Source organism: Prunus persica, chromosome G6, assembly GCF_000346465.2.
Source record: "Prunus persica cultivar Lovell chromosome G6, Prunus_persica_NCBIv2, whole genome shotgun sequence".
Lineage (NCBI taxonomy): Eukaryota > Viridiplantae > Streptophyta > Magnoliopsida > Rosales > Rosaceae > Prunus > Prunus persica.
The window spans coordinates 28,991,727-29,018,281 of NC_034014.1; the positions used below are offsets into that span (position 1 = coordinate 28,991,727).

General features: G+C 38.7%; 4 protein-coding genes and 1 non-coding gene across 8 annotated transcripts; 1 reads left to right on the forward strand and 4 right to left on the reverse strand.

Annotated features, from left to right (window-relative positions):
* On the reverse strand, positions 87-5,921 carry LOC18775428 (protein BONZAI 3). Its single transcript, XM_020566295.1, has 16 exons — positions 5,544-5,921; positions 4,018-4,065; positions 3,578-3,726; positions 3,400-3,448; positions 3,252-3,308; positions 2,727-2,906; positions 2,491-2,625; positions 2,316-2,377; positions 2,069-2,165; positions 1,875-1,989; positions 1,699-1,775; positions 1,176-1,313; positions 893-1,057; positions 684-797; positions 496-592; positions 87-358 (listed from the first exon to the last, which is right to left on the reverse strand). Exons 1-16 carry the CDS (start codon positions 5,679-5,681, stop codon positions 237-239), a joined length of 1,743 nt encoding a protein of 580 aa, XP_020421884.1. The 5' UTR covers positions 5,682-5,921; the 3' UTR covers positions 87-236.
* On the reverse strand, positions 6,638-12,168 carry LOC18773314. 3 transcript variants are annotated; one of them, XM_020566293.1, is made up of 6 exons: positions 11,987-12,168; positions 11,852-11,885; positions 8,670-9,643; positions 8,471-8,587; positions 7,299-8,367; positions 6,638-6,949 (listed from the first exon to the last, which is right to left on the reverse strand). In XM_020566293.1, exons 3-6 carry the CDS (start codon positions 9,600-9,602, stop codon positions 6,933-6,935), a joined length of 2,136 nt encoding a protein of 711 aa, XP_020421882.1. In that variant the 5' UTR covers positions 9,603-9,643; positions 11,852-11,885; positions 11,987-12,168; the 3' UTR covers positions 6,638-6,932. The 3 variants fall into 3 exon arrangements, with proteins under 3 accessions (XP_020421882.1, XP_020421881.1, XP_020421883.1); XM_020566292.1 differs by lacking the exon at positions 6,638-6,949 and having other exon boundaries at positions 7,027-8,367; positions 11,987-12,165; XM_020566294.1 differs by lacking the exon at positions 6,638-6,949 and having other exon boundaries at positions 7,027-8,367; positions 8,670-9,493; positions 11,987-12,161.
* LOC18774214 lies at positions 12,576-14,144 on the reverse strand. Its single transcript, XM_020566156.1, has 3 exons — positions 13,947-14,144; positions 13,424-13,602; positions 12,576-13,224 (listed from the first exon to the last, which is right to left on the reverse strand). Exons 2-3 carry the CDS (start codon positions 13,532-13,534, stop codon positions 12,772-12,774), a joined length of 564 nt encoding a protein of 187 aa, XP_020421745.1. The 5' UTR covers positions 13,535-13,602; positions 13,947-14,144; the 3' UTR covers positions 12,576-12,771.
* TRNAP-UGG lies at positions 14,226-14,297 on the forward strand. The gene has a single exon. It is a non-coding gene; the product is annotated as a tRNA-Pro (tRNA).
* On the reverse strand, positions 14,465-19,245 carry LOC18772858. Of its 2 annotated transcripts, none has more exons than XM_020566155.1 (3): positions 18,782-19,245; positions 18,150-18,280; positions 14,465-18,066 (listed from the first exon to the last, which is right to left on the reverse strand). In XM_020566155.1, the coding sequence occupies exon 3, from the start codon at positions 17,939-17,941 to the stop codon at positions 14,594-14,596; it is 3,348 nt and encodes a 1,115-aa protein (XP_020421744.1). In that variant the 5' UTR covers positions 17,942-18,066; positions 18,150-18,280; positions 18,782-19,245; the 3' UTR covers positions 14,465-14,593. The 2 variants fall into 2 exon arrangements, with proteins under 2 accessions (XP_020421744.1, XP_020421743.1); XM_020566154.1 differs by having other exon boundaries at positions 18,150-18,295.

Sequence of the window (26,555 nt, forward strand, 5' to 3'; positions counted from 1 at the left end):
TATATTGTTGGAGTTTGTGTGGGATTTCGTATATGGAGGGACTGTACAGTAATACGATTTAAAAATAACACCGATAAAGCACTATGAAACTAAAAAACAAAAAGCACTTTGAAATTAATCCTTAGTAATAATGAACAGATTCTTGAGATTGAACTAGTGCTTCTGCTTCTTGTCTCGGTGGAAACCATAAGCATCAACTAATTAATCACTACTTGCTAATCCAAAGAAGAAAGAACCTATGATGTAGATGGTTGGCCTGCATGGAAGGTGAGTGGCTTCGTGTCCATGGAACGCATGTAACTTAAAAACTGGCCAGGCAGCTCTTCCAAAAGACCTTGAACAACAGAAATCTGCCCACCTGTTACATTAATCCCAATTAATTTATCAGCTTAAAAGCAAAGAGAGGACCCAAAAGAAAGAAATTACCATGACCATCTAAAGGTAATATGAATGTGTTTAGACAGAAGAAAAAAAATGGAGGTGATAGGTACTTACTATGCACTTCTCTCATCGCAACAAACTGTACAATGTCTCGTGTAGCTATACGACCTGTAGAACTCTCTAATCGTGGTCCACTGTCAGCATCGAGGATCTGCCGGATACAAAATTCAAACCACAAGTTCATGAGATGTAGAAATCAAATTCCAGTAGGAGAAAATCCAAAATGTAAACAAAAGCATTACCTCCATTTGTTTGAAGTCTGCATTACCCACTCCAACTATTAGGACTGATAGGGGAAGATTAGATGCTCTCACCAAAGCATCTTTTGTTTCTTGAAGGTCTGTTAGGATTCCATCCTAGAAAAAAAAACATGGCATTTTATATTATTGCTAAAACAAAGATTTCAACCCAAGAGACAAAAAAATGCAAATAAAATTCATCCACCTCTTACCGTTATAATAAGCAAGACATAGTACTTGTTGTTGGAAGACGAGAGGGATCTGCCGGCAATTTCCGCAGCTTTGTTAACCACTTGGCCAAACAAAGTTGGTCCTGCCAGAGAAACGTTGTGTAGAGCAGTGGCATAAGCACCCATGATGCCTTCTACACCTTCAACCTATTAAATAAATCAAACAAGTTACTAACAAGGTTAAACAAAATAAAAGTTCAGATGTATTGAATGAGTTTGCCAACAAAGGTAAAGAAACATTGCAAAAATTTAACCACTCCTTTACCTCAAAGTCGCTTGCACTCCCATTCAAGTTGAAGCAGTGCGACACAGTACCATTAGTTGTCCTACCCCCAAATCCCCATGCGGGAAAACGCTTATCAACATCATAGAACTGAATGACTTCCCCTACTTCTCTTATAGCCTGCAGATGGTATAATTGATTTACAAGACAGCATCTAATCGTCTAATCAATCAATATGCTTTCTCTAACTATTGAACAGCAAGCCACCCATAGCAAAAGCCCGAGAACGAAGAATGACCTTAATTATATACATCGAGCACAAGTCTGTAGAAAGAATAAGATGAAGCTAGAACAACCATCTATTGTTTACTGTTATGAAAAAACTTGAACCTATTTGGATAACTTTTAACCAACGACTTTATCTTGTTGACTTACGGAAGAAGCCTACAAGGGTATTTTAAACAAGGGGTATACAAAATCATGTCTCATTTTATTAACAACATTATATTAGCCTATTAGTGTAACTAGTACCCCTATTTGAGCAATGCATCTAAAACGTACTCACCTGCTGGTAAGAATTCAACCGACCATAAGGATCAATATAGTGCAAAGAATCAGGACTTCGAGGATCTCCATTTGAACCTGGATAAAATTCAATATTCAAAGCATGCAAACATATCAGTGCCATATATATGTAAAGTGAAAACTGAATAACTCTTCTAAATATCAGACATTACTTACCTGTAAAATCAACAGCGACCATGAAGTTAAGCTCATATCCACTAGAAATATAGTCAAGAAAGCTGAACTGTTCCTTCTCAAACAATTGATCCACAAACAGCTGGCCCTTCAAAACCTATGTTGGCATTTTATAAAGCAAAAGTGAGAATACATATTGACATGAAGTACCAAGAATGGGAATGCAAGATAAATACCTTTTCATGACCCTGACGAGAAGTTGGAAAGACAAAATTCACACCACTACTTTCTTTGTATAGTTTTTCCAGGTCCGCCACTGACTTTTGAATTTTCCTGAAATCAGACCAATTGAGAGGTAAATTAAGACCAATTGAGAGGTAAATTCCAAACATTCTTCTTTTTTCCGGTCCAAGCACAAAGTAATGATATCATGCAAGAAGTAAAAACTAACAAAATAAAGGCTAGGCACCAATCAATGATTACCCAATAAGAACATGGTCGCCATTGCTGTTGAAATCAAAACACTCAAAGACTAATGGGGTATCCTGCAACAAATTGAGGTTCAGAAAGTTATAGATTTTTTCTACAGTATTTGTCAATTAGCAGACTTATATACTCTAATTTAACAGGTAACCCAGAAAAAATTTCATAAGCTTACCTTGCTTCCAAATTGCTGCATACTCAGGCATACTGGCTTCCAAGTTGGATTTAAATTGTTATCCACAACTTCAGTCTTGCAAATTGGAATAGAACCTCCACTCTCAACAATTCTAGATATTCTTAAGAAAGGATCCTGAAGTAAAGAAATGGAAAAGAAATATAAGGATCAGACTAAAACAGAAATCTGTATCCACAAGTAAAAAGAGCTCAAGAAGCTGCTTTGAAAACACATACACTTTTAGAAAAGAGATCTTTGTTTTCCAAGTGGGAACATCGAAATTTTATCTCCACAGCACTCCTAGAAGCAATAGTTTCCTCAGCCCGGACTGTGAGTGTTCCAAACTTTCTCATACCTCCATGCCAATTTTTGTTTATGAGATTTAAGGTTAAACTCCGAGTTTGTTTAGTCACGATCTGCCACCAGAAAAGAGAACAAGTACCACAAAAACACAGCTTTAGGTTAGAGTTTAGCAAATGATGACTAAAAATCTATGAGATATCTGAGTCACTGATTTCAATATGTTTCCATTGGCAAACATCTTTGTATACAGTAAGTAAAGGAAAATAGTACAAGCTACATCCATATCTTTCTTTAGTTGCACCAATGGTGAGCAGTGCAATAACTATAACATTGAAAATTAAACTGGAAAAAAACAAAACACATAACCTGAAGTGTTAACTAAACAACTCTATACACAAACTGCACTAGCTCAATGAAAACCTAGTTTTATTGAGCTGTACTGATTTCAAGGGAATTACCTCCGAAAGACCACAACTGCCTTCCCCAAGAAATTCTTGATCCCTCAAATTCAGTGTCTGCGAGGTAATACAATGAAGAAGGCTAAAATAAGATTTCTATTAGGCTCTTATGAAATGCTAAAAATTGAAAGAAGAAGTCATGTCATACCTTTACAGGTACATTGTGATATTTTGTATCAACATCATACACATGGAATCTTAGGAGACAACACAACAAAGAAAAAATGCAAACGTGAGAGAAGTAGTATTGTCAAAATAGATCTTGCGAGATAAAATACAAGACATCTTCATAAACATAGGTGCTCGGAAAAGTATGAGAAACTTACATCAATGGCTGCACCATCTCGAACTGATATGCAATTGAAACTTTCTCTATCCATACAGGATTCAAACTATTCAGTATTACTTCAGTTCTCCCTAATTCCTCTAGCTTACCATCACTTTTTTTGGCATAGACAATCACCATGGGATCACTCTGAAATATGATTAAACAAGTTAATAACTATTTCAGGATATACTATATTAAGATAAGTCCCCATGATGACACAGTAAGTCTTTAGCCTTGATTTTAAACAGTAGTGGTCATATGACATTGCTACAATATCTTCTTCTTCTTTTTTGGGTCAAGCATTGTTACAATATCTTAGTTACTATGATAAACAGGTAAAAAGCCATGGCAGAGTAAAAAATGCTGATAACACTTGGCTAATGTTTTAATTACTATGATACTAAAAGTAAGGTGACATGGATACATATATTAACATACCTTTGAAGTGACGTCAAGATCAAGTAAGTTAGATGCGGATATGGTTAACTGTAGCACAAAAGGGAAATACATGATTACTTACATTGTAAAGAATGAAACAAAAGGTCTAATAATGGTATAGAAAAATAAAACAAAGAAAATGAAGACAACTAAAACAAGGGAACCATCCAGGCATTTGGAAAGCCCATAGTGATTATATGGAACACAAACACCATACTTAACGAATCCAAGAAATGGGAAATAAATAAAGTATCAAACTAGCCATAATCTCTAGGCACTTTAATTTTGGAATTATACCAGACATGACAGTAAATAATATTCATGGATATTATGCTTCATTATTGGGAACAAACATGCTGCTCTCGACAGTTTTTTGTTTTTGTTTTTTGGGTACTTCAATTTAACAGTTATTTAATTAACACGTCCAGCTTGATGGCTCAAGTTCGAAAGTATATATATATAAACACATTGAGCAGAGCCTGTCATTGAAAACGAAGTGTTTGATGTAACTTTGAGAAAGAAAAAGACAGAGAGAAAAGGATCAAAGGTTATGTCCACATCTAAATGATATATTTAAGTCCAACATCCATTGCAACTCTTGTAAGGACCACATTGTCACACATTTAAGTGACAAACACTATTTTGAGATTTTGTCCTATGCATGCTCCCAAGTCAAATTTGCAACAGCACAATGGAAATCTTGCTAATGTTATTCTGTAGTGAGAGAGTATCTTGTAGGCATTTTTTCAATTCAGCCAAAAGGAGGTGTGGCTCAATCAATCAGCATGCAGCCTCACGTAAGTTAACACACCAATCATTTGAGAATGTTTGTATTCTCGAAGGCAACTGTAGCCAGCCATGGTATTTTTCATGTTGGCCCAACATTTTAAATGCATTGTCAACAATACAGACTTGTTCATTTTGTTCATATAAAAACCAACGGCTCTTGGCCTAAGTTGATATTGAAGATGTATTCACAACATGCCATCTGCCCTGTACTTCACAATGAATGAAGATTCATCATAAAGAATATATTAGTCAAAGCTCTTGGTCCTTAGACTTTTGCACTTTCTGGAAGGATAAGAAAGCAAGCTTTTGATGAAAATATTATTTCAAAGCTGAAAATAACAGGTTAAATTAAACCACAGACGCACGGCAAAGCTACCAAATTTTCTGAAAACAAAAGATTTTCAAAATAGAACAAGAACAAAGAAGATTTGTCTAAATTGTAGGGTATAAATCTTGAGAGACACAGAGAGAGAGAGAGAGAGAGAGAGAGAGAGAGAGAGAGACAAAAAATATAAACAAATGATACGCACATGGTCATATGCATATATATATAAAAACATTGACTCAATCTGAAAGTAATGACAACAAAAAAACTCAACGTAGGTATAAATCTTTTATGAGAAATAAAAGATTGGGACAGAAACAAATGAAAAACAAAAGGGCTAACTTTCAGAAAATAGTGCACATTGCAACTTGCAATAGGGAGGAGGGAGGAGGGAGGAGGGAGGAGGGAGTACCTCGAGTTGAGAAAATAGTGGGAAAGCACCATGGGACCTGTAAAAGAACTCAACGGCGTCGTTGTGAACTGTGGGCCTAGGCTGGGCCCCGCCAACGGCCTCCTTCCCTCCTCTCACATCTGAAAAGCAACCTCCCATCTCTCTCTCTCTCTTTCTCTGTCTCTGTCTCTGTTCTCAACAAGACAAATCTTAAAACCCTCTGATTTATTTCCCTCCAAATTCCAAAACCCTAGCTAATATCTCTCTCTCTCTGCAGAAATTCTAAATATTTAATCCCCTAATATCTCTGGCAATGCGTGTTATATGATTTTGTTTCCTCTGTGAGCCCTTCTCCTATAATAGCGAGCGTATGTATATTATTATATAGCAGTGAAATGGGTGTTCTTTCCCAGAAAATTCTTGGGCTTGTTGAAAATTCTTCCCTATATATCCGAAAATGGAAACAATTGATCCTAATTTATGTCAAAACAATTGATCCTAATTTGAATTGGTTTGCGCAAAACCAGAAATCATGTCGTTTTTTAGTTGAGTTTTGAGTCATAAGCCGCTAACTTTTCTTAACCCTGGCAATTGCAAAGTGTTGTTTGACGTGTCCCACCCAACTTAATTTATAGAGAGGAGGAGGAAAAAACCAAATTTGGTACACAAAGTAAAAGAATACTATGTCTTTTGGGTTCTTTTTTTTTGGTCAGAATGTCTTTTGGGTCCCTTGTATTATATCCCAAAAGGGTTTGTGCCTGTGTAGAGTTGATACATTCAACCAAGACTTGTGGCTGCTGATGTAAGAGATGCAACATCATATATTAACGTTCACGTCACATGAAATCCAGATTCATTCGTCAATGATTCCTCTTTTCTGGATTAATTCAATATTTTAGAATTAGTCCAACGGAGAAAATTAAAAATGCAATGAAAAGTAGCATTTGGCAGAAACTTCAGGTTAATTGTGTCGGAGAAAAATCAATATGCTTGCGTTACGCGCATGGTACAAACTTGTGTATGGAATGTGGACTAGTCGGACATCAATCCTGATAATTTTGCCTAAGAATTAATTATGACATCCAACAGCTGAACCCTGATAAAGCCAGTCAACATGAACAATGGATATGGATAAATGGATAACATTTCTGGTAGTTGGGGGATGAATGTCTTGGAAATTTTTTAAGGGAAGTTTCAAGTACATTTCGACAACATATGAGGCGTACTTCCCCAGAGAAACTTGTGAAGGTGACGGAGTAATTTCAATGCTTGATGTGGTCAAGTCAATTACAACCCCTTTGTCTTGGTCTTGACCCAGGAAAAAAGAAAGTCAATTACCCCAATAATTGATTTTCTTGGGCTCAACTCACGTCTATGCCTAAGAATTTTGCATCCAAAACCCACTTCTCCTCATGCGCGCATCAGGCCTATCAAATAAGCATTTATCAAACACAAGCAGAGCAAGAGAGCAAGAGCAAGAGAGCTATGATTTATATGCAAAAGATAAATCCAAAGCTACCCTTTCATTATTATTACGCTTTAAACTTGCCAAGGCAAAATAAATAAGTTCCAAAATTTATACTGCCAACCTCGGCGGCACCATTTAACAAATTCAACTAACAAGTTAAAAGTATTTGTCCCTTCTTTGGGTCTGAAAGTTCAAATATTTGTCACATGCAGTTTTTTTCCCTATTCTTTGAAAAAAAAACCTAGAAAATAAATGCCCACATACAGGGGGATGCAAGGGCGTCATTTAACGGTAGGAGTACGACGGACCTGCAAAAGCATAACGAGACGAAACTGGCGCAGGCAATGCATCAGCCTTGGTTGCCTGGTAGTTTTCTGTCCTGTTATAACCGGATGCAGCATCAGCAGGAGCAGCATGCATCGAGTATAGTCTCTCTCCACGATCAGTTTCTCTCCTTAGCACAGGATCAGTCTCAATCAGGCAGTTCTCTCTCCTCCCACCAAAAGCATGTGTTGAGTATAATCTCTCCACACGATCAGTTTCTCTCCTTGGAGGATCAGTTTCAATTAGATAATTCTCTCTCCTCCCGACAACAGAAAAAGATCCTGAAGGAACTTCCTCTCTCCTCTGGGGTGCCAAATATGGGTCCAATGATGAAGAACCATAATAGGAGTAGCCGTAATATGGATCCCTTGCATACGCATCTACAGCAGTAGCAGATGTTGCAGGTGGCAACTCATGTCTAGCACCGTGAGTATAAGCAGGGTAATCTCTATCATTCAAGTAGAGAGGATCGGAATGAACATTTTCTCGATGTGCAGGGACAGCCTCCCGGTAAATGAGGGTTGGCTGTCTTGCAAGATGCTCTCTTTCATACTCTCTATGGCGAGCTTCCAGAGCTGGAGGAACGATACGAGGAGACACGTTATGAACATTTTCTTGATGTGCAGGGACAGCCTCCCGGTAAATGAGGTTTGGCTGTCTTGCAAGATGCTCTCTTTCATACTCTCTATGGCGAGCTTCCAGAGCTGGAGGAACGATACGAGGAGACACATTTCTTCTCTCTCCCCGAAGACCATAAGCTCGATATTCCTTTTCAGTAAGGTATAAATCATGAGAAGTTTCCTCTCTCCTTACTGATGCCACATCTCGGTATTTAACATGCTGGTCCCGTTCATGAGCTAACACTGGATAACTCCTAGCATCACCATTGGCATAAGGATCTCTAGCATGTGCATCCCTGTGGGCATGTGGCATTGATTCCCTTGCTCCTTCATGAACTCCACGATCCCGAACTTTAGCCTGGACTGGGGAACGGGTAGCTAGAGCAGTTGAATGGACTTGAGCTGGTCGGAAAAGTGCTGTGAGCTTCCTGACCTGAAAAGAAAATATTGGATATTATTACTTCAGCATATGCGAAGAAACAATTATCGCTCACTCCAGGAAAACTTAATAAAAGGCAGGGGGCACATTATCTCACTTGTCGAACTGTAAGTTCTGTTTTGAACTTCTTTTTCTCATTATAGTTTTCTTGTATTGCCTTCTTGAAAACGCTCTCAGGTAGAGGAAGACAATCTTTCTCCACGTTGAACCGCACCTGAAGTTTTCAAGTCATCAGCATACATGTCTGGTTAACTAAACAAAGCAAACAAGGAGAGAGAGATCTAAGAAAATGTGACCTGAGCAGGGAAGGCTCCACCAAATGCTTTTGGCTCGAGTTTTAGGCCACCTGAAGAGGATGCTTTGTAAACCCCATACAAAAGCTTAAGATCAAAATCAAAGAGAAAAAGCTTCAACCCAGGTTTGATACCCAACACAAGGTCTTTTTTACCCATTGAAACACCCATGATACGGTAATGGAAGCAGTCTGGCTTTGTCTTTCCACTGCACATGAAGATCAAACCACCAAGCTTTTCCCTCTTTTCATCATGTTTTTCGCTGTTCCTTTGACTCTTCACACTCTTGTCTGACCCACGTCGTTTTTCTGTACTCTGCTGGTTTTGTAGGCTCTTTTCGGATTCGTCAATCTTTCCTGGATTCTTTTGAGCCCGATGGCTCTTCTCGGCATGCTTTTCATTCGTGATATTCTCTTGTTTCTCTCTTTTTGAATTCATCTTCTTGGCATCTTCTTCTCTTTTGTTGCTACTCTCGTTGTTACCCCTATTCCGCCTTCGTTTCCTCCCATTAACCTGTGAGCTAGTTGTACCTTTGCTTGTTTTCAAGCTGTTATGAATGGGAGTTTTCTTCACTATTTTAGCTTTGCCCTTCAATGATCTTGGGGTTTTCTTTCCAGAGTTGGATGCTTCTGCAGGAGAGGCAATTTTCTTTTCAGATACATCAGGTTTATTAGACACTTCTGCAGGAGAAGACATTTTCATTTTAGCTAACTCAGGTCCACTGAACGCTTCAGCAGAAGAGGTCTTCAGTTCAGATGAGTCTGGTTTTTTGGATGCTTCTGCTGGAGAGGGGATTTGTTCAGATGACTCCGGGTTGTTGGATGCTTCTGCAGGGGAAGGGATTTGCTCAGATGACTCTGAATTATTCAACACTACTGCAGGACTATTTATCTCCTTCCTGTTATCTGTTTCCATATAGTTATCATCTAGTTCCATAGTATATGCTATACAATCAGGATCACAAAGCCAAATATATCCTGAAAACAATTTGGTAATGTAGTGATTTATTTTGTTTTCTATTAAAAAGAGAAGGATGCAGGAACAACATAACCAGGAAAGGAATCAATCGACATGAGAAGGAAAAGGAAAAGAAATGAATGTAAAAGCACCTTCCATACTTCACTCTGTTCTGGCAATACATAAAAACTTAAAACAGCATTGAAATTATTTCTTTTAAAGTCAATACAGTAAATCCATGGAGACATTTTAGCTAAGTGGAAAGGTATCAGTTTCAATCCAAGAATCACTCAAATTTAAATCTCCTTTTTAATATTTTGGTGCACAATACAGAAAAGGTTTCTACCTTCATGCCCTTGTCTTTTTTTCAATTAGTTTCAATACTGAAAAAACACTAACTGTAGAAGTACAAATCCTAGAAGAAAAAGTGATGGATGGTCCTTTATGTTCCAAGTATGACTGGTAGTTTGTACACATTAGCTTTGCATGTAAAGATAAGACCCCTTCCTCTGTATATCCCTAAAGGAAAAAAAACAAAAAACAAAAACAACACTGCAACTGTTTGTACACAATTTTATTCTGCATAGTTGACAGGCATGAAGCTATCAAACTAACAGAGAAATACCTCTGTGTGTATGCTTATATACACATGAATATATATTGCACTGGGCACGAGGTATACGTGCATGAATCCATATGTGTGTATATAAAGTCATGTATATGGAAAGAACAATAACTTCAACACCTTTAGGTGGATGTTGTCCTATCCCCCATTTTTATTCAACAACAAGTACACCTCCAGTGTGAAAACTATAAATTTGTTGTAGTTTCACAAAAAATATGAGAAACACAGATCTCTCTCCATTTCTCTCTCCATGAAACCCTTCCAATCTACAAATTTCCCTTCCCTCTCCTGCACTAAGCTGTCAAAATACGGTTGATTCATTCTACATTGTCCTTTTTACTCAAAGGCTCAATCGTTTGAAAATTATGAAGACACCCCTGTAGATCTATCTCTGCAGATAATTATCCTGCTTTTTCAATATGGATACTTACCAGGGTCTATTTACGATTTCAATACCTCCATCTAAGGAGCATTCTTTGTTACAGTTGATCTACTCAAATAAACCACAATGAATGACCAGTAAAAATCACGAAAAAGGCTTGACTATTGACTGTTTTACCATCCTTGTCGACCGGCCAGAAACGTGCTACACGTGCAAATTTGTTACATGATAATAATATCACTACTTTATTCTAAGGAACAAATGATTAATAAAAATCATGACAAATATTTGACTATTGAATTTTTTGCCATACTTGCCAGCTTGGCAGAATCATGCCAACTGCTACACATGCATTTTTGGTACATCTGACAGCATCAAGACCAATAAATCTTATTTGCACACTTTCTTTTCCTGTTCTCTCCTAGTACCCTTGTTACTTAGATTTATGTTAGTTCCTAGGGTAACTCCTCTGGGGCTTAAATAACCGTTGAAAATCTAAGGGACACCATTATGTCCCATAGAAAATGCCAAAACAGACGTGAGTGTGTATTCGTTAGTTATTACCGGTAATTACATTATCTCTCGCCATAACTACTCTCAGCATAAAATTAAGATTATAATCACATCCGGTAATTTCATAACCAGATATTCTCATACTTCGAGGGCAAAGCCAAATCAATCAATCAAGCCCCACATACCCAAATGTGGTGATGAAAGATATGAACAGAAAGAATATATTTTCAACCACAACAATAAAAACAAAGAAAAGAAAAGAAAGGCTCACCAGAAAAGAAAAGAAAAAAGTTAAAAATCTCTAGATTTCTACTGTTCCCGCAAGTGAAGCCAATCATTTGTTCAAACCCAGTTTCGATCATGCAAGTAATTTGCAAAATAAATAAATAAATAAACCTGTTAGACAGACACATCGAGATGAAAAATTGAACTAACTTTAAAACCGACCCAGACTGGAGCAAACAATCAAGCTTAACTTCTGAACAGACAATTCAACAACCCTCTATTTGGCTGCCCAGAAAAGAAAGAAAAGCATAAAATTCAGATCCCAAATCATTCTTAGTCAGCAGAATAATATGATTGAGGTTCAACTTATAAGCCACAAAACTGAAAGAATCAATTCAAGCGGAAAATTTCATATTCTGAGCTTGCAAACATATCAATGCCAAACAACGCCACTACAAATTTAATATCTTTACGATTCCGTACCTTTCCCTCAACGACCAAACAGAAGCCACAGAATCTGAAAAGAAAAACCATAAATAAAATTCAAATAAGTGAAAAAGCTGTAATGGTTTGCGAGAGAGAGAGAGAGAGAGAGAGAGAGAGAGAGAGAGAGACTACCTTTGTTGCTTCAAGAGAATCAGAGACTGAGAGACTCCGACGAACGTTACAAAGGGGAGGGGAGAATATCTGGAACAGAAAGAAAGATAATAAAATCAAGAACGATTTGTTCTTTCTCTCCGTCTGGAATTTGCCAATGACCGGAGTAGCCTCCTTTTATACCCGCTAATTTCTTTTGGCAGTTTTTTCTTTTAAGGGCATCAAAAGAAAATAACCATATTTCCCTCCTTAAACAAAAACAATAATAATCAAAATGTAGGTGGAAAACAGGTTTGTGTTTTCCAAAATCTAGATATGTGTCTAGAGTGCTCTTGTAAATAAAATAAAAAAAAGTTTGTGCATACGTTGGTCGATGTTACTTATACTGGCATGTACGAGGTGCTTTAAAAACCTAGTTCCGATCATGCTTATGTTGGTCCACGATATGAAGTGCTTGAATGGACTTTGAATTACTCAGTCTTAGTGTCACAAATGTGACATAGGGACATAGTCTTTCGAATCCGAAATTATTATTTCAGTGGATTTTTAACACCACATTAACATACCGCGTATTTAATCGTACACAGTATCTTTTTAACATGTATTGTAATAACCCTCACCACACCAAAAAATTTCTTCCAAAAATTTCAACATATGGCAATAGAGAGCAGAGAAAGCTCATCTGCCTTTAGCTAACTATCAGAAATTGGCAATGATATGCCTTTATAATCACAAATAAGAGTTCCATACAAAACCTCTCACAGCGTCCAAAGAAAATTAAATTCAAAGGAGAAAGAAAAACCAATTCAGTCAAGATAAACTTTAACATCAATCCCACTATCAATGAGGGATTGAACAACTGCCCTAATCTTCCCTTCAAACTTGTCCCTGTCCCTGGGAGTATAAGCAGCAGTGTAGACATCAGCTTCTCTTGCCCTATCGGCTAAGATTTGGCCGACGGCCAAACAGGCCGGTATATCACAGCGAGACTTGAGGACAGCTTTAATGTCTTTGGAGTTGGTACCCGCAACTGCAACCTGCTTGCAGGTCACCCGGTGGGTGATAGAGGCTGAAACAAACCGCTTTGAGATGAACACATCAAGTGTAAATGGTTCAATGTAGGCTATGGTGCGCTGTTTGAATGATACATGTTTTTGTGGATTTTTGGATATCTTCTCCTTCTGGTAAGTGTATGGCCGGCTATTGTTATCATCAAGGAAATCCTCTACCCCGAAAAAACTTCTCTGTGCACAATTGACCTATAAATTGCACAATTAGATGGCAGTTGGTTTCATCAAAAAGTTTCTAAAGGGAAAATTAGATGGCTAGCAAATCTTCATGGCATCATGCAAGCATAAAAAGATGTTCAAACGTGCTTCCTTAACCCAAAATTCTGTGATGTCAAAATTCCAGAACATAAGAAATGTGGGAACTGGGAAATTGGGATTTGAAGTGCACCTGCCCACTGTGGAAACCACCGGTGGACACATACAGGCAAGGCAGAACTCTGTTTCCTCCATACACATGAACCCCTTTGTTCCACACCTTCCCAAAGACATGCTTCAACATTTTTATTTTCCTTTTTACTCGCACACAAGACACCTTGATGTAGAATGATCCTACTTCTGTTTAATAAGCTGAAAACAATACACAACCACAAAGAAGGAAACTTAGAACAACTCTGAGAAATCTGGATTCAGCAATGGCATGCCTTACTGTACAAATTTACCAACATGCAGAGATACAGTCCCTTCGTTGAGGCATTACATCGAAAAGGTGTTAGGCAATGGAAGATGTACAAAAACATTAAAAGGAAAAACCCATTTATAGGAAACACTTAAGGACCAATACTGTGAGTACCTTCAAAGTTACAGACTCCAATCAAAATGAGCATTTTATCGAACAAGTAAGGTGCACAGTGCACTATGCAAATGGCCAAATTTTAAACAAAACTAAGCGAGGGGGAGAGAGAGAGAGAGACCTGGAGTGTGAGGGAGAGGAGCTCTCTTCGGCGTGTGGAGAGAAACGGCGTCGTACTGATAGGTCTTCAGCTAGGGAGTAATAATTTGTGGTGTTAGCGACCACAAAGAAAAGAAGAAAAGAGAGAGGCACTGAACACAGAGCTCTGAACTGCCGCTAGTCGGCACACAACTGCTGGTTCCTTTGCCTATGCGGGGACTCGGAAGCCATCGAGGACTATACTCTAATATATGGTTCCTTTTTCTATAAATAGAGTTCACGAAGATAATATAAACAAGGCGGGCATTTGGTCTAGTGGTATGATTCTCGCTTTGGGTGCGAGAGGTCCCGAGTTCGATTCTCGGAATGCCCCCTCTGTAAAATGACCACCAATATTTTTAATTAATGTTAACATGCATATCAGAAAACCAATGTTTGCAACCTCTTCTTTTTTTCGCCAGAAGTATTTGCAACCTCTCAGCATTTTATTTGCACCAAGAAAAAGAAGAGAGAAAAAACTAATGCCGCTGGCTCCACATACAAACTGAATCTATATAACAGAAAGAAAAAGTAAATTGACATTAATTTCTAGTTCATTCCATTTTTCTCATGCAGCATTGTAGCAAAAGTTCTGTTACATCAATGGTACACAAAGGATGCTACAATCTACTACAATTCTAATTTACCAGGAATTGATAACGGATCAAGCTCCCAATAGCCTGCAAGTCGACTGTCACTCTCCATGGTATGCTGAAAAGCCAGAATTTGGTGAGAGAATCTACCAATCTCCGCCTGTGGTATGTCAATCACACCAGTTTTCAATCTGTGGATTCTCGGAGCCCTATATACTGATTTATATCCATTAAGCTTTGCCAGAACCACAACCTTTGTGCTCTGGTCATTATCGTCCAGGACTTCTACTATCTCACTTTCACCCTTCCCCAGGTTAGCAAAGCCCAACTCAGGGTTGTGGTTCTTGTATAGTGCCCAAACTTCACCTTTCCTGGGGTTTATTTCAAAATTCTTCTTACCAACAGGTTTGGCTTTCAAACAATGAGAAAATGAGGTGCGCGGGAAGACCTTGGTTTGACCACCTTTGACTTTAAATGTCCCACAACAAACTGGTTCACTCATGCCTTCCGGTTCCAAGCAAGGTTCAAGCAGTGCCATATGCAATTGAAAATTTGGCTTAGACTCAATCCTCTTAATTTGAGCGTAAGTCTTAGGCATCCCACTCCTCTCACTATACAATGCCCATATTTGACCAAGCTGAAATTTCTCCTCAGATTTTTGCCCATCAAAGTCATAGAACTGAGTCTGCGATAATCTACAGGCAGGAGATGAAGATGGAGGGGTAACAGGGCTTTTCATGGAACTGACAGAAGGAAGATCCTTCACACTTGAACGCTTTCTGTCATCTGACTGACTAGAAGTAGAGTTTATTTTGGACGGTGTGAAGTTGGGATGGCTTTCATTGTTGGTGGAATCTGGGCGCTTCATAGTTACATTTGCTCTGGTACTGTTCTTACTTAAATCCCTTGGTGATCTTCTAAGCCTGAAAGTCTCTCTATCAGAATCATTTTTCAGATGTTTCTTTGGTGTTTTGATAATTTCATCAGTAGCCTGACATGCAGAAGCACTTCCTGTGGGTTGAGTAAAGTCACATCGAGTCGCTTCTAGTTTAACAGAACTAGCAGACTGGCTATTTGCCTTTCTTGGAGATCTACGCATTGAAGTCTCTCTTTCAGAATTCTCCTGTTTCTCAGCTGCGCATACTCTCCCAGAACCCATAACAGGTTTGCCTTCACTTTCTAGGAACTCACGGGACAAACCATTAGGTTCAGTATTCATGGCTCTGTTATCCTTTTTCAAGTCAATGAAATCATCAAGATTGGTGGGCAAAGAAGCAGGGTCAAACTCAAAGGATTCTTTCGGAACACCATCTCTTTCATCACCAGTCATCTTGAACGATGGAATTCGATGAGAAAATCTGAATAGCTCATTACGTGGTACTTGAAACAAGATAACCCCATGCTGCTCACTTCGCTGAAACAGACTGACAAATCCTTTTACTTTGCCTAGATAAGCAACTCCAACACCATTATTTTCATCAAAATCTGACACGACTTCCACAAATTCAAATTTGTATGGTACATGCTTTTCAGGCTCAGAACTCCATCCAATATCCCAATTCTGGTACAGGGCCCAGGTTTCTCCCTTCCTAGGATATACAAAAAAAGAGCTTCTGCCACTGCCTTTTATGCAGTGCATCTGATGAGAAAACATAAGATGATCTGTAACTTCTTGAGTGTGACCAAGTGTGTACTTACCACAAGCAACTGGCAACTCCTTGTTACACCAAGCAATCTCACCTTGGTCATCTGGATTGGACTCCAGCCAGGTGAATCTCACCTTAAATCCAGGTGTGAATACCTTTTTGACACGAGCATAGAATCTTGGCATGCCATCTACTGGATCATAAAGAGCCCATGTCTGATTAGCACTAAAAACATTTTCCAACATATCCTCGCCAAGCCCAAATTTATTAAATTCAGGATCAGGAACCTCAACGCTCACTGGCATGGATGCGACATTTGAACTTGGTCCAGGACCAACATCAGCATTCGATTTACCGTCATCATTATCTGGCATAGCTGCTTCCTTGACATTTTTCTCAAATTCACCAGGTTTGCTTCTCTTGCTGGGCGAACATTCTTCTAAAGGGGCAGTCACGTTTTGTTCTGCCTCATTCTTATGTCCACCCACAGAAGGAGTAGTAGCAGAATCAGTTGAGCCATCAGTCTTAGATACCCCACTGGACAATTGGCTGTCCCTCCACCTCTTGGGAGGACTCACAAAATCATCATCATTTAGATTTTCATTATAAGAAAGATTCTGCTTTTTCCTCGAAGATCTCCTATTGTGATTGCCTCCATTGGGTTCAGATAGCTTACTGACCTTCTCTTGAATAATAACATGTTCAGAATCAGATGTAGCTCTGTTTCCAGTCTTGCAGCTTTCATTGGATTCAAAAATGGACTTCCTTCCTCTTTTTTTGTTCTTATTTCTTGAAATTTCTGAATCCTTGGGCTTCACTGGACCAGACTTGGACATTCCAACCCCATGCCCAATATCTTTCTTTTCACTGTTAGAATCCATACTGACATCAGCAGAAAATCCCGTCTTTGACAATGGATTTGAGGCTGCATTTCCATTTTGATATTTTGTGAAGGATGGGTTTCCAGTTCCACCATTACTTTGTGAGGCTACATTAGAAGCACCCTGACTTGGAGGCTCTTTTCGATTCGGAAATTCATTGCTGACAGATTCTGGATGCACCTGAAATTGAATACCCAAATCATGAGCAACAAAGGCTCTTCGGCATTTTTGACAGCGTAACAATCGGTTTGCAAAGTCTTGGTGGTATTGGTATTTTATCTTACAAAAAGGACAACATGTCCAGAATGTTTCTGGTTGCACCTGTTGATGTTGATTCATGCTAGTGTACTGTGACTGAGGACTACTCTGAATATTGCTTGCAGTATTGTTATGTTTCCTGACAAATAAGTTTCCGTTTGATGGATGAGCTGATGGTTTTGGTGCACCAGTTTTTGCTAGAGCTCTACACTTCATGTCATACACAGAGCGTTTCGCTTGGTCCGCCAGCACCCTGTTTGCTTCCCCGATCAGCTTAAAAGCAGCCTCCGCACCAGAAAACTTATTTTTATCAGGATGAAGTAACAGCGCAAGCTTCCTGTATTGTTTTTTGATGGTTGCATCATTATCAAATTTTTGAATCTGAAGAATTCCATACCAGTCCATTTCAGATCCACCTATTTTGTTTTCTGATGAACAGTGAACTTCACAGACAGTGAGTAACTTCTCAATGTTCTCAAGCTCAGGGAAGAGTCGTTGTGCCTTTTGTGCCATCTTTCTTGCTCCTGTAAAATCATTGCTTTGTATCTTTATCTCAGAAAGTTGCATTGCCCTGACTGCCTCCTCTTTGTTGCACTCCATGGATGATTTGGAATAAAAATTCGCCTAAGTTCTTTTACATACAGGATATACACCGAGACAAGAAAAAAAGGGAAATCTACCCCTGCATACCCACAGTCCAGTCATCCAAAATCTTCACTCCGCACCTACACAAACCAAGCAACTTAAGTCAAACATGCCCACCAGCTACGTATTTATCTTATTAACATGAAACAACAAATTGACATACCATTCAGTAAGTGTTATCAAAATGAGATGTCCTGTAAAAGTATGAAAGACAACAATCTGGCCTTTCCTGACCAAAAGGTTCAGAGCAGTTCCTTTGACATCAAACTACCAACCAAACCAGAGATTCCAAACCTGCAGACAAAATACCTATTGAAAGAATCAGAACCAATCAACATGGTAACCGTACATATGTATAAATGACCAAAGTAATTCCAGATGTGAATATGAAATCAATCAGGCCCACCCTTTCCGGCAAGTATCTTAATCAAAACCATAAACTCATTATTTACTTTATCCTACAGTGATCTACTAAGTACCACCCAATTCCATGTATTGATGTATGTCTTTCCTTCCTTGAACCATCTATCATTTTTCAAAATTCAAATAAGCTTATACTGAATTTTCTGCCTACTTTAAAAATAAAAAACCAAACCAAAAGCACTTGAACACTGAATTTTCTTCTTCTTTCCTCCATCTTTCTTTTCAGCTACCAAACATACTCTTAGAAACAACCACATCTTTACAAATGCATAATAAAAACAACACAAATCCAAACATTTATAAGTAAACATAAAATGTGAAGAACCACGAGTACTATCGCCTTAAAAAATACAGATCAAGTCAATGTATTACCCCAAGTCCAGAGCTTGAGAACCAAACAGCCAAAATTAAGCTCAGAAATGACGAAAACGAACAAGCAGGGCGCTCGAGTAAATTTCTAGGGAACGAAGATCGAATATGTAATTACGCAGAGGTTTCAAAAACCCTAGAAATCTTGCTGATGAGAAAAAGCTCAGCGAGTGAGTGAGAGGTAGATAGAACAAGAGAAGAAGAAGAAGGCGAACTCAATCGTGATATTTGGATTGTTAGGGTTTCCGTTTTGAGAGAGAAATGGAAAAAGATGGGGGGAAGAGAGAGCGGGAAGCGAGAGTGAGCAAAAATATTTGGAGGCAGAGTGGAGAGAGAAAGGGGTGAGAAGGAGGAGAGTTGAGAGTTCCCTGAGTTTCTATGAAATTCCAAATTTGGGTTTATTTCTCTTGAAATATTCGCGGGCCGCTGAAGCCAATAATGCGTCAATGCCCTTTGTGCGTCATTTTAAATTTTCAGAGGAAATGTCTAGAACTATGGTCAGGATCTCCAATAACGACCGTTGGCTTAGATGACTTTGCCGGCATCTTCTTTTTTCCCCTACTTAACGACCAAAAATATCCCTAATACATTCTAATACATTCTATCACACAACCCTAATACCCTGTATAACTCTTCGACATCACAAATATTTCTTCAAGGGATCTCTACTATGACCTACCATTTTTAAGGACACAGAATTATGGATTTTTAAATCCCAGCAATATATTGCTGTGTCTAAAGTAGATAAACAAATTCTATGTAAAACCATTATAAAAGAACAGCTGGTAGTTCCATGGCACTTGCCGCTAGTCCGAGAAAGTTACAAATTTACTAGGACCAGTTACTTCACATTTTGATGTTGCTTGGCTTCATCCACAACATGTTTCAGACCAAAGACTTGCTCAATGTTGCGGTCATTCTTTTGGAATTTTTCATTCTCTTTTATTCCAGTCATCCTATTTGAAAATATGCAGTTGCGCCTCCGTCAATGTTCACTGGGTTGTTCGCTGTATGAAAACTTCTCTACGTTTGATTAGGGTTAAATATGGTGAGTAGGGTGTACTTTTGAAGGTTGGCTATAAAAATAAAAAAATAAAAACAACTCTTCATGTTTAATGACCCTATCCATGTCAACTACTAACAGCCAAGGGCAAAATGCATTTATATGCTTCTTTGATGCATCATCAGCCTAACATGGACTAACACTTTCCCTTACTTCAGTAAGGTTGCCTTTGCTTATTCTTCTGGTAGCACTTCCTCTAAGTTGATGAGGAGTTGCCCTGGCTTCACCTTCTAGCAACTCACCAGAAAAAACAAGAAGAAAAACATCAGTTTCAGCATTCATGGGGCAAAGCAGCAGTATCAAACTCAAAGGACCCTTTTGGGACACCATCTCTTTCATCACCAGTCAGCTTGACAGAGGGAATTTGATTAGAAAATCTATATAGCTCGTTAGGCGGCACTCGAAACGACACAACCCCACACATCTCAGTTTGCTTAAACAGACTGACAAATCCTTTTGTAAGCAACTTCAATGCCAACATTTTGTTTAAAATCTTGCAGGACTTCCACATATTCAAATTTGTTAGGTACATGCTTTTCAGGCTCACAACTCCATCCAATATCCCAGTTGTGGTAGAGGGCCCAGGTTTCTCCCTTCCTAGGATATACCAGAAAAGAGTTTCTGCCCCTGCCTCTTTTGAAGTGCATCTGATGAGAAAACATAAGATGATTTGTAATTTCTTCACTGTGACCAAGTGTGTACTTACCACAAGCAACTGGCAACTCCTTGTTGCTCCAGCCAGGTGATCTTCAGCTTAAATCCAGAGGTGTACACTTTCTTGACAAGAGCATAGAATCTTGGCATGCCATCTTCTGGAGCATAAAGAGCCCATGTCTGATTAGCTCTAAAAATGTTTTTGGGCATATCCTCGTCAAGCCCAAACTTGTTGAATTCAGGATCAGGAATGTTTGAATTTGGTCCAGAAGCAGCATCAGCTCTGTACTTAGTTTCATTGTTGCATGGGGATTACTGCTTTCTTTACCTCCAACTCAAACTCACCAGTTTTGCAATTTTTGCTGCAAAACCTTTCTTCTTGAGAGGCACTTGCTTTTTGTTTCGGTTCTTTCTTGTATCGATCCACGGCAGCTGCAGCAGCAGAATCAGTTGGCATATCCCTTGTAAATACCCCATCAGTCACAGCAGCATTCTGATGCTCCTTTTTAGTAGAACTGGACATATGACTGTCCCTCAACCTTTTGGGAGGACACACAGAATCACCTTCATGATATAGATTTTCATTGTAACAAATACTCTGCCTTTTTCTTGAAGACCTCCTAAGGCGATAGCCTCCATTTAGTTCAACATGTCCAGAATCAGCTCTAGCTTTATTTCCAGTTTTGCAACTTTCTCCAGATTCTAGACTAGACTTGGACATTTGAAAACCAACCTTCCCTACTCCAACCTCATGCCGAATATCATTCTTTTCAGGGTTAGACTTAGACCCCCTGCTGCCATCAGCAGCAGTTCTCGCCTTTGACACCGGACTCAAGGCTGCATTTCCATTAAATCTTGTGACAGACGGGTTTTCAGTTCCATCATTACTTTGTGAGGCTACTTCTGATCTACCCTGGCTTGGAGAGTCTTTATGATCCGCAAAGTTGTACCCGGAAGATTCTGGTTGTACACCTTCAATACTCAAGTCATGAGCAACAATTGATTTTCATAGATTTTGTAGATTGAGCATGATACCATACAAGAAGGGCAACATGACGTGAATGTGCGTGGTTCTTTATCATCTTTCTTGAAGTTAGTGTTAGAACGACCCTGCATTTTGCTTGAAGACGTCCAGGGGTGATGGCCTCCATTCAATTGAGAAAGACCAACTTCAAACATTACATAGAGAACTTCACACTTTGCAAGTAATCGAGGAATTTTCTTAAGAGCTTTACACCTTTCAACCAATTCAGGAATCTTCTCAAGATCGGGAAAGATTCCATTAGCCTTTTGTGCCATCTTCAGTGTACCTGAAAAATCACCACCTTTTTTCTTTCATTTCGAAAGTCGCATTGCTCTGAGTGCCTCCTCTATGTTGCATTCCATGGGTGATTTAGACTTAAAAATCACCTAAATTCTCTCATATACAAGATGCACACTAAGATAAATCCTGCACAAAAGAAGGAAATCCTGAAATCTTCACCCTCCTGCACAAATGCAAACCACACAATTTAAGTCACATAAGCCCAGCAGCTGTGTACATGCCTAACTATCATCAAACAACAATTTCAAATACCATTCAGCAAAGTATCAAAATCATCTGAAGGAAAGATGTCTTGTAAAAACAATGAGAAACAACAATCTGGGTCTTCCCAGCCAAAAGGCTCAGGACATGGCCATTGGCGTGAAAGTACTGTCCGAAACCACAGAAGCCGAAACCCCAGCGATCAAACTCTTGCAGCCCAGAATTCAAATCCATGTTTAAAGAATGAGAAACAATGAACATAGGCTATATGTATATGCATATTGCATATGTATTATGCACTTTTACATATATATACTGAAGAAACTGATTTTCCATTATATTATTCATATGATCATTATACAATATATATAAAGTCTGTAGAGAATAATCTACAGTTACAACAAGTTATTATCACAAACATAAATATGGAGTTATGGCCTAATAACAAAGTAACTGACAACTGACCATTTCCTATCATTAGTAGGATTAACTATTGTAACTGAAATACTACTGTAACTCCATAACACTCCCCCGCAAATCGAGCGTGCATAGCATAGCAAGATTTGAATGAAGAAACTGTATGGTGATGGAGATGGCAGTAGCAGTCGTGTGTAGTAGTCTAGTAAGGGAAACAAAAAGGAAGAACTCCAATCTCCAGAGTTGCAACAGCGGCATGAGAGAAACAAAGTAAACATAACGCCCATTGAAAGGCAGCAAGTGAAGGAGAGCATGGGCTCATGGAAGGAAGGAATAAAATGATGGGCTGACATACAAATCAAATGTACCTAGGAAACAACTCTAGGCACCTGAGAAACATAATGCTACCTAGGAATCACCCTCTAGATAGGATAAAGAGAAATAGACAATGTTGTAAAGAGGAATGAGAAAGAAAAATAATTCAGACAAGTGCATTTTTTTATTTATAAAAGTAATAAAGATGTGGAAACAAAAGAAAATTCATCACATGGAAAGCAGAAAGGGATGCGTGCAGAGAGAAAAGAAGGAATATTTGAAGGGAATAAAGGGGTTAAGAGAGGATGCAGCACAATAGTAGAGGATAGAAGGTGAAACCAACCCGAGTAACAGAGAAGAAAAAAGGCAGCGCAAGAGAGCATTGAAGAAGAAAGAGACCAACAGTAAAATCAAAGAAAGAGATTGGGCTTAAGAGGGGAGGAGAATACAGGTTGAGCATAGATAGAGTGTGAGAGGCCAATACCAAGGCAGCAACACAGTGATAGGGCTTGAGTGGCCGATACCAAGTCGACAACACAGAGGAAGAAACATGAGCTGTACAAAGGGAACATCGGCTGTGTAGCACGGCAGAGAAGGCTCGGCAAGCGTTGATGAGGCTCACGGAGGAAAGAGAGACGGCTCGATGAGCGATGACAGGCAACGTCAACAAACAAGGGGAAAGTATGGAAACCACGATAGAGAAACCGTTAGAAATACATGAGAGAGAGAACCCACGATTGCATACTAGGATAAGGCTCGTGGAGGGAAGAGAGACAGCTCGGCGAGAGAGACGAAGAAGTGGAGAGAGATTTCAAGTGGAGAAACCAAGGATAGAGAGGTGTGATCTTTGAGGGAAAGGAAAAGTTTTTTTTTGCTCGGTTTCAACAGAGAGAAGTGGCCCAACATTGATGGATAACAAGGGGCTAGCGAGCCAAAAGAGGGACATGCAGTGGCTGTGTAAGAGAACAACAACGGTAGGATAGCATGACAAGAGAGAGATAAAAGTATGCAAGGAGAAGACCTGGTGAGCGGTGACAAGGGTAGCAGAGGAAACAGAAATATGGCTATCATGGCCAAGGGAGATAAATGGAGCTGCCATGGGTTGCCACAAGAGAGCTCGATGGAGGAGACGATCCACAATGAAGACAGTGCGGCGGAGACACAAAAATAATGAGCTAACAGAAGAAAGGGTTGTAGTGGTAAAATAAAGGTGCGGCTACAGCTAAGGTGGAAAGAAAAAACATATTCATCTTTGAGAAGAAGAGAGGAAAAAGCACTATACATACAAACACCCTTATAGGTGAGGAGTGAGAAGCGCCAACGACTCTCAATGTCGGCAACTGGAAGATCGCTAGTCGGCGTTAGCCATTAGCTCTGATACCATGAAGAAACTGATTTTCCATTATATTATTCATATGATCATTATACAATATATATAAAGTCTGTAGAGAATAATCTACAGTTACAACAAGTTATTATCACAAACATAAATATGGAGTTATGGCATAATAACAACGTAACTGACAACTGACCATTTCCTATCATTAGTAGGATTAACTATTGTAACTGAAATACTATTGTAACTCCATAACATATACAAACAATATAGTCTATAGATATCATGAATGGTCTGTGCATGAAACTAAAATTTCAGATTCATCTTTCCCAACCACAATAATGCCAAAGACCAAATTACTTCCCGATGTTAATATGAAATCAAAAAGATCCTCCTCTCTTTTCCTCAATTTCTTAATCCAACCATAAACTCATTATTTACTTTATCTCAAGTTTGGTCCACTAAAATACTCCCCAAGTCCTTAGCATTCCTACACTCCTTAATTATTTGACCATCTTAACAAATTCAAAAATACAAATCAAGTAAATGCATGATTCCAAAACTTGACAGCCAAACAGCCAAAAGAAAAAAAGCAAAAAAGAAAAAAGGAACAAAAGACGAACATGGAAGGAGTTGGAGTGAAGTAAATTACCAAGAAACCATACAGAAATTCCTAAACATTAGAAGGATTGTTGACCAAAGAGAGTGAAAGAGAAGAAGAAGAATAATTTACTTGTTGGAAGTTGTGATGACGTTTGCAACTTTACATGCAGAAGCATTGAAGAGTGGGAGTGAGTGAGAGTACACTAATATGGAAGGGCACCGTATGCCATGCCTTGATTCGGGCCATTTGCCCCAAAACCCCAATCCAGAACTTACCCTCCTTTTGGATGAGAAAAAATAACTCGAAATTTAAAAGGAGAATTTGACAATTCTCTTGTTTGCTAACTTAAGCACGGAATTTATTAAATAACGCGCGGAAAAAATCGTGAAAATTGGGGCATCAAATTTCCAAGTTTAATTTCCAACAAAATAGGCGTCATTTCACAATTTTCATAGTGCTATTTACAAAATTCTATCATTTACAAAATTCGATATACATAAATCCAAACACTGAAATCTTTAATTGCTAGAAATTGGAATGATGAAAATCTAAATTCCGTCATTAGAATTCTATGTAATTTTTAATTCCTCCATCCAAACGGATTGTTCTTTCCATTTTCCCTACTAAATCAAATCCGTTGTCATAAATAATGAGAGATAAATTTTCGACCAAAAAAAAAAAGAAGAGAGAAATTAAAATAACTTACATATATGCCTCTCTTTTCAAGTGATATCCGTGACATGTCACGAAGGGGAAATAACTTACCTATCTCGATTCACTGTGTCTCACTCTATGTCTCAAATGCCGGTTCACTGTGTCTCGCTCTATGTCTCATGTTCCGATTCACTGCTTCACTATATACGTCTCTCCCTATCTCATATATTGAACTGCTTCTCCTTCTATCCTTCTCCTTATGTGACATCTCTATGTATCTTCTCACGTGACTTCCGTGTGGAGGGTTATTAGAGGATATATATATATAGTAACGATAAAATCAAAAGGGCCTTTTTTTCTTCTTCTCTCGAGTGAGAGCGAGGTGTCTCATCATCATGCGCTTTGTGTCTTGTGACATGTCTCCTCTCTATGCTTACTTAATACAACCGTCTCATTTATGAAATTCAACATCATCACATTAATGTGACAATTTATTCTATAGGGCTAGAGAATTTGCCTTTTATAACAGTTGTACATTTCTTTGTGTTTACAATACTCATCACGAGTTAATCATGTGATAAGAATTATATACACTTGGGATGAGTAAGTTTATCCCGTAAGGCATATATCATCATATCTATGCTCAATGTCATGGGAGGTCCCTTACACAAACGGTAGGCTAATAAGTTGACTTGTGTGTTTTCGTTACTCGCGTCTTTCCAAAGCAAAACCATCCCATCTATTATTTTCCGGCGGCTTTTCTTTGTTCCCTTTAGCACTCACTTGGCCACAGAGAGAGAGAGAAATGAGCAAATTATACAACTTAGAGACCCTTGCTTGCATGCCTCTGCTCTGCTGTAAACAACCCTTCAACAACACTTTATTCGTGATGACGCCATTTCCGTTTAACACATCACAGACAGACAGCCACCTCCACCTGCAGCTGACACCACAGCGTGCTCCGGAACTACTGAAAAAGGAGAACACGGAAGAAGAAAAGCAGAACAAGGTTTGACAAACGATCTTGAGGCCAATACGGGAATTGTGTAAAATATCAAGGGTAGTTTTGTCTGTTTAAGATTTATTTGTGCTCCAAACTTCAAAGATGCGTTTAAAACTTTGCGCCAAAAACAAACCTGGGTTGAACCAAAACGACACCGTGTTTCTTCCTCATAACAATGAAGAATGAACTGGTAAAAAGATTGAATC

Coding starts and splice junctions, on each gene's coding strand:
- LOC18774214 (XM_020566156.1), bottom strand. CDS start 13,534: ATGTTGAAGCATGTCTTTGGGAAGGTGTGGAACAAAGGGGTTCATGTG. Junction 13,225..13,423: donor GTGGTTTCCACAGTGGGCAG/GTGCACTTCAAA, acceptor TGCAATTTATAG/GTCAATTGTGCACAGAGAAG.
- LOC18775428 (XM_020566295.1), bottom strand. CDS start 5,681: ATGGGAGGTTGCTTTTCAGATGTGAGAGGAGGGAAGGAGGCCGTTGGC. Junction 3,309..3,399: donor ATCACAATGTACCTGTAAAG/GTATGACATGAC, acceptor ATTACCTCGCAG/ACACTGAATTTGAGGGATCA. Junction 2,907..3,251: donor GCAGTTGTGGTCTTTCGGAG/GTAATTCCCTTG, acceptor TTCTGGTGGCAG/ATCGTGACTAAACAAACTCG.
- LOC18772858 (XM_020566155.1), bottom strand. CDS start 17,941: ATGGAGTGCAACAAAGAGGAGGCAGTCAGGGCAATGCAACTTTCTGAG.
- LOC18773314 (XM_020566292.1), bottom strand. CDS start 9,602: ATGGAACTAGATGATAACTATATGGAAACAGATAACAGGAAGGAGATA. Junction 8,588..8,669: donor GTGGAGCCTTCCCTGCTCAG/GTCACATTTTCT, acceptor TGAAAACTTCAG/GTGCGGTTCAACGTGGAGAA. Junction 8,368..8,470: donor CAGAACTTACAGTTCGACAA/GTGAGATAATGT, acceptor TTTTCTTTTCAG/GTCAGGAAGCTCACAGCACT.